Source organism: Salmo salar, chromosome 14, assembly GCF_965601325.2.
Source record: "Salmo salar chromosome 14, fSalSal1, whole genome shotgun sequence".
Taxonomy (NCBI): Eukaryota; Metazoa; Chordata; class Actinopteri; order Salmoniformes; family Salmonidae; genus Salmo; species Salmo salar.
In genome coordinates this window covers 60,041,805-60,049,031 of record NC_138304.1, presented here as the reverse complement: position 1 = coordinate 60,049,031, position 7,227 = coordinate 60,041,805, and the positions used below count along the sequence as shown (strand labels likewise).

The 7,227-nt window shown below is 42.5% G+C and overlaps 1 protein-coding gene across 2 annotated transcripts in view; it reads left to right on the top strand.

Annotated features, from left to right (window-relative positions):
• Positions 1-1,609: 1,609 nt before the first annotated feature.
• Positions 1,610-7,227, top strand: part of LOC123741337 (charged multivesicular body protein 5-like) — a 481,964-nt gene continuing 476,346 nt past the window's right edge. For both annotated transcript variants that reach the window (XM_045714197.1, XM_045714196.1), the window contains exons 1-3: positions 1,610-1,678; positions 2,723-2,827; positions 6,918-6,964. In XM_045714197.1, coding sequence (XP_045570153.1) covers positions 1,610-1,678; positions 2,723-2,827; positions 6,918-6,964 — 221 coding nt within the window. The remainder of the gene's footprint in view (positions 1,679-2,722; positions 2,828-6,917; positions 6,965-7,227) is intronic.

Genomic DNA, 7,227 nt, shown 5'->3' with positions numbered 1-7,227 from the left:
TATTGGCGCTCCTAACTGATGACTACTTCAGTTGTCCCAATCTCACGGATATTTCCAGGTTAAATTTTCTATGCACCCGACTGTGTATTGACGCTCCGGACTGAGAGTCACTTCAGTCCGCCCCAATTTCACGGAATGCACTATTCCAATGTATCTGACTGTATATTAATGTCTCCAACTAAACGCCACTTCAGCCGGACAGAAACTCACAGATACGTTTTACCAATCCCAGTTTACTAACTCTACTTGAGTAGTTATACCGATCCCAGTTTACTGACGCTACTCGGTTCTAATCGTGATCAATCCCAGTTTTACTGATGCGCCTAGTCGAGCGCCATTTCGACTAGTCCCAGTGTACCGATGCAACTTGACCTAACAACTAATTATCCGACTATATATTGGTGCTCCTAACTGATGACCACTTCAGTTAGCCCCAATCTCACGGATATCTCTAGGTTCATTTATATGCACCCGACTATGTATTGATGCTCCGGACTGAGAGTCACTTCAGTCCGTCCCAATCTCACGGAATGCAATATCCCATGTACCCGACTATGTATTAATGTCCAAACCAAACGCCACTTTGGTTGGACAGAAACTCACGGATACATTTTTAGGCCTATAACAGCAAATATCCTTGTACTCAGCCTTAACGTTTGTTTATACAATTTTATACAATATTAACAGTAATTCATACTCACGCCCAGTACTACTGATCAAAATTTGGATAAAGACTATAATATAATATGCAGATTTTGTTTAACAGGCTCTGCTTACCTTTTTTTTTTAAGTCGAGCTCGTTGATCAGTTTCCCGGGGTAAGCAGAATCGCCGATGACTCCTGCGGACAGGTCACCCGTCCTTACGAGATTGTCCCGGACTTGTCTCCTCTCACATCAACCATTAATGGACCGAATTCAGGAGTTTGAAACCATCCTCTGCTACCAATTCTGTTGATGATTAGTTATTTGAGAAGGAGACCAAGTCAAGACGTTGGACCGGGTGATTCAGTTTATAGTAAGGCAGTTTATTATGAGACAAAGATATTTGGCAAAGCATGCACGGACTCCTTCGTTTAGCTCATAGGGAACTAGCAGAAGAGAGCCCCGAAACATAGTGTACATCCAATTTATACAATGAAATAACAGTGTGTTGACGTTGAGTCTAGTAGGTCCGCTCTCCTGACTGGTCGATGAGTGGAGGGACGGTCCACTCTCCAGGTGGTGTCGACTTCCCATTGGCCCTTGGCAGTGTCCGTTGTCCTCGGAGTCCAACACACCTAAGTGTGTGTGTGTGTGTGTGTATTTCTGGTAATTCGTGTCTGGGTGCTTGCGATATTCATGGAATGTTGTTCTTTACACCATTGGTCAGTTCGTGTGGCTAGGGTGCTTTCATGTCTTGACATTTTTGTGTGAGTGCTTAGTCCGCCATCAGTCTCTGGGTGTGGTCGTGATTGGTATCAGTTGGTTGCTCAATATGTCTCTGGAATTTTGTTGTGTGCTGTTGTGAAACATGTTGTGCAAATGCCCTCCTTATATATAATTAGGTAAAACGTTAGATTATCTTTATTACACAGGTTATAAGGCTTCTGGGAGTTATATATTGTCAAAATGAACCGAATATTTGGTCGGGGAAAACCCAAAGCACCCCCTCCTAAGCTATCGGACTGCATAGGAAATGTAAGTTTTATCTGGTGGTGTGTTTGTTTTTCCGCTAGTTATGATGACAACCAGTCGGCTAAAATTAGCCAGCTAATGTTACCTATCGATAGGGTTAGGTTGTTCATCTGTAGAAATCAAAACAACAGAACTCACCAACATTACGGTTCAACTGTAGAGCCATTTCCCTGGATGGATCATGTCACTGCAGCTAGTTAGGGTCATTTTCCACCTCGGGTCAAACAGCTAATAAACTGCCTTCTTTCCCAACGTGGTAATCCTGTTATTTGGTGTCTTGCTGCTTCAGGCTATTACAGTAATGTAATTGGTTTGTCCTGTTGTCTGTCCAGGTCTCATGTCTCTCCTAGCTGTAGGCCTGTTTGGGAACTGTCCCAAGGGGCTGCATTTTCCTTCAGTTTATTCCAAACATGTCATTTAAAGGAAGGACTGTGGTATCTGTGTCTTTAGATAGTATTTATTGATACATCTGTGATTAACTGAGAGCTGTGTGATGCTGTGTGATGCTATTATAATCTCCACCCGGCACAGCCAGAAGAGGACTGGCCACCCCTCATAGCCTGGTTCCTCTCTAGGTTTCTTCCTAGGTTCTGGGGTTTTAGGCTGGGTTTCTGTACGGCACTTTGAGATATCAGCTGATGTATTTTATTTATTTATTTATTTCACCTTTATTTAACCAGGTAGGCAAGTTGAGAACAAGTTCTCATTTACAATTGCGACCTGGCAAAGCAGTTCGACAACATACAAAAACACAGAGTTACACATGGAGTAAAACAACATACAATCAATGATGCAGTAGAAAAATAAAAATAAAAATAAGACTATATACAATGTGAGCAAATGATGTGAGATAAGGGAGGTAAAGGCAAAAAAATGCCATGGTGGCAAAGTAAATAAAGTACAGCAAGAAAAACACTGGAATGGTAGATTTGTAGTTTGAAGAAAGTTCAAAGATAAAATATAAATAATATGGTGCAAAGGAGCAAAATAAATAAAATAAAAATGTAAGAAGGGCTTTATAAATACATTTGATTTGATGTGATGTAGGTGGATGCCAGGGCGGAGTCTATGGATCAGAAGATCTCCCGTCTGGACGCTGAACTGATGAAGTATAAAGACCAAATGAAGAAGATGAGAGACGGACCCTCAAAGGTTAGAGATTTAGTAGATGGCTCAGGTTAGAGGGAAAATCCATCTGAATTCAGTCACTTTTTTGACAGCATGCCTTTTGATTTAAACACAACTTTCCATCCATGTTTGCCCATGGAAGAAGAGGTCAGAAAGTGACTTTTGGGACCTGAATACCAAAACATTCAGGAGATAAAGGGTCCTCAAAGTTTACCCATTTTGCATACCCCACCATACCACGAGACATCCATTTCTACATCACTGGGAAAAATAAACTGATGATTTGTAATAAAAAATTATGACATTTAACATAAATTATCTAACAACATGTAAACTGTTTTTCATATCTGCATGTTGTAGCTTAGACCCTATTTCACGTAATCTGAGGTGGTTGTGTTGTGCCCGTCATCGGTTGAGACACAACATGCTCTTGAATACAGAATGGGTGTCATTTCAATCATAGGTCCATTCTATGAGTTATGTTTCTATCTCTTCAGAACACTACGTTTAGATGGTACACCATTGACATTTTAACTTCTAATTACTACAATAAAATGGCTGCCGGCCCACCCGCCGTCGCATGTCAACTTAAATGGAAAAGTCTATTTTATTATCTACACGTATCTAAACGCAACATGCAACAACTTCAAACATTTTACTGAGTTACAGTTCATATAATGAAATCAGTCAACTGAAATAAATGAATTAGGCCCTAATCTATTAATTTCACGACTAGGAATACAGATCTGCATCTGTTGGTCACAGATAGGGCTGACCTCATTTAGTTGACTAGGTGATTGTTTGGTCAATAGGCTGTTGGTCGACCCAAGATTTTTTTTAGTCGAGCTGTGGAAAATATATTAAAAAGCCACAGTCCCGTGTGGCTCAGTTGGTAGAGCACTTGGTAGAGCAATTGGTAGAGCAGTTGGTAGAGCAGTTGGTAAAGCAGTTGGTAAAGCAGTTGGTAGATCAGTTGGTAGAGCAGGTGGTAGAGCAGTTGGTAGATCAGTTGGTAGAGCAGGTGGTAGAGCAGTTGGTAGAACATGGTGTTTGCAACGCCAGGGTTGTGGGTTCGGTTCCCACGGGGGACCAGTACAGAGAAAAAAAATTATGAAATGTATGCATTCACTACTGTAAGTCGCTCTGGATAAGAGCATCTGCTAAATGACTAAAATGTAAATGTAAAAAAAAAAGTTGTTTGCAGGGCCTAACTTGTGAGAATTTTGGTTTTGGGGGGGTTTATTTCATTTACGAGATGTCAATTTATTAATTGTCATTTGTTTGGAGCGCTCCTGTCAATCTTAAGGACACGCACCTGATTAGGCATAGAATGGACACGTACCTGATTAGGCATAGAATGGACACGTACCTGATTAGGCATAGAATGGACACATACCTGATTAGGCATAGAATGGACACGCACCTGATTAGGCATAGAATGGACACGCACCTGATTAGGCATAGAATGGACACGTACCTGATTAGGCATAGAATGGACACATACCTGATTAGGCATAGAATGGACACGCACCTGATTAGGAATAGAATGGACACGCACCTGATTAGGCATAGAATGGACACGCACCTGATTAGGCATAGAATGGACACGCACTCGATTAGGCATAGAATGGACACGTACCCGATTAGGCATAGAATGGACACGCACCCGATTAGGCATAGAATGGACACGCACCTGATTAGGCATAGAATGGACACGCACCTGATTAGGCATAGAATGGACGCGCACCTGATTAGGCATAGAATGGACGCGCACCTGATTAGGCATAGAATGGACGCGCACCTGATTAGGCATAGAATGGACGCGCACCTGATTAGGCATAGAATGGACGCGCACCTGATTAGGCATAGAATGGACACGCACCTGATTAGGCATAGAATGGACACGCACCTGATTAGGCATAGAATGGACACGCACCTGATTAGGCATAGAATGGACACGCACCTGATTAGGCATAGAGTAGGCCTTTAGGCTACCTGGCTTTAGGCCTTTAGGCTACCTGGCCTCCTAAATGTGGGCATATAAATGTGCCTATTTGGGGATCCGACAGTATTTCTGATTGGCTTAAAGCACCACCACTAATGAGCTGTGGAACTTCTCAAAGTAAAGTCTTCCTCACCTCAAACACCAAGCAAACCTGTTTTTACATCCATTGAGAATGACAATAGTTCCTCAATGTAGCCAATTTGAAAAATCTTTCCAGCTCTCTCCCTTTCCATAACCACTCAGCATGAAAGGGGGAAAAATGTCATAAAATAGACCTTCCTGATTACTTCTTATCCTTTGCTCAAATAGCCTACAGCCGTGTCTGTCAGTCTGGAGCTCACTGGAGTGGGAAACTCTGAGGGACCAGAATATTTTATAATATCTTGCAAGTTTGCTAGCAAGCTTCAGGCTGGACCAAGTTAATAGTTGATACAATGTTTCAAGTTGTTTGCAGACAGGCCATGTGTAAACAATGTGATTTATAGGATATTGTTTTTATCGGAATGTTTTCTACCAGCAGGCTACCAAGTTTGTATTTGTTGTCTTTATGTCGGCTATTTTTAGATATTGACAGATTTGTATCATTTTCATTTAGATAGAATTTTGATTAACCACATGACATTGATTTTGAGATATGAAGACTTTTATTATGAATGAAATAAAACTGTTCCATGAAAATGTGCACATGAAAACCATTACTGGCAAGCAGATCAGTAGAAATGGTAGGATAACTTGGCACTCCAAATGGAGAAGGTTGTAGACCGCTGGTGTAGCCTGTTACTGGCAACTTCAGGAACATAATGGCAGAATCTGCCAAGGCCAGCAGGATGAGGGGGGTCGGAAACTGGTTATTGTATACTGGTTAGGCTATATTGATCTCTGGCTCCCTCTTTAGTAATTTGTGTCTTCATTTTTAATCGCTTAAAGCATCAGACAAGCTCAGTAGCCTACATATAGTTGATTTCATGTGTCTATATACGGAAAAATACATGTTTTAAAATGTAGACTAATAGATTGGTCGAAACAACAAAACTCTGTCGACCAACAAAACTCTCAGTCGACCAAGATTTTTTTAAATCAGGTAGAGCCCTACTCGCAGATACCTTATAAAAAAGGTAGGGGCGTGGATCAGAAAACCAGTCAGTATCTGGTGTGACCACCATTTACCTCGTGCAGCGCGACACATCTCCTTCTCTGTCAAAAAGTGTTTTAATTCAAATGATTTCACCCTAGAGCAGCGTTTCCCAAACTCGGTCCCCGGGACCACAAGGGATGCACGGTTTTATTTTCCCCCAACACTACACAGCTGATTCAGATTATCAACTAATCATCATTAAAACCAAAACGTGCACCCCTTGGGGTCCTGAAGACCGAGTTTGGGAAACGCTGCCCTTGACTGACCGCTTACACTAACCTCTGATGCCTGCAAGTCTATGTGTCAGTATGTCGGTCAGTCTGTCTTGCCTGCCTGTCAGTATGTCTTGCCTGCCTGTCAGTCTGTCTTGCCTGCCTGTCAGTCTGTCTTGACTGCCTGTCCGTCCGTCTGTCTTGACTGCCTGTCCGTCCGTCTGTCTTGACTGCCTGTCCGTCCGTCTGTCTTGCCTGTCTGTCCGTCCGTCTGTCTTGCCTGCCTGTCCGTCCGTCTGTCTTGCCTGCCTGTCCGTCCGTCTGTCTTGCCTGCCTGTCCGTCAGTCTGTCTTGCCTGCCTGTCCGTCAGTCTGTCTTGCCTGCCTGTCCGTCCGTCTGTCTTGCCTGCCTGTCCGTCCGTCTGTCTTGCCTGCCTGTCCGTCCGTCTGTCTTGCCTGCCTGCCTGTCCGTCCGTCTGTCTTGCCTGCCTGTCCGTCAGTCTGTCTTGCCTGCCTGCCTGTCTCTGTCCTACTGTCTGTCAGTCTGTCTCTGTCCTACTGTCTGTCAGTCTGTCTCTGCCTGTCAGTCTGTCTCTGGTTGTCAGTCTGTCTTGCCTGTCTGTCTTGCCTGTCTGTCTTGCCTGCCTGTCTTGCCTGTCTGTCTGCCTTTCTGTCTGTCAGTCTGCCTGCCTGTCTGTCGGTGTTCTTGAAAGCTGATGGACTAATAAAGTCTTCTTGTCTCCTATCTCCTCTTCCTCTCCAGAACATGGTGAAGCAGAAAGCTATGAGGGTTCTGAAGCAGAAGAGACAGTAAGATGATGTTCATTTCAGTACCACTGTATAAGCAAGATACCACTGTTGTTTAGAAACAAACACTCAGAAAATGAGTCAAATTGTCTATTCAGCTTGGAATAAATGACCATATTGTATTCCAGGTATGAATAATGATATATTATATTGAAGGTATGAATAATGATATATTGAAGGTATGAATAATTATATTTTATATTTTATATTGAAGATATATTGATCATATCTTCAATAACCTTCATTTTAATTTGACTTTACAAACA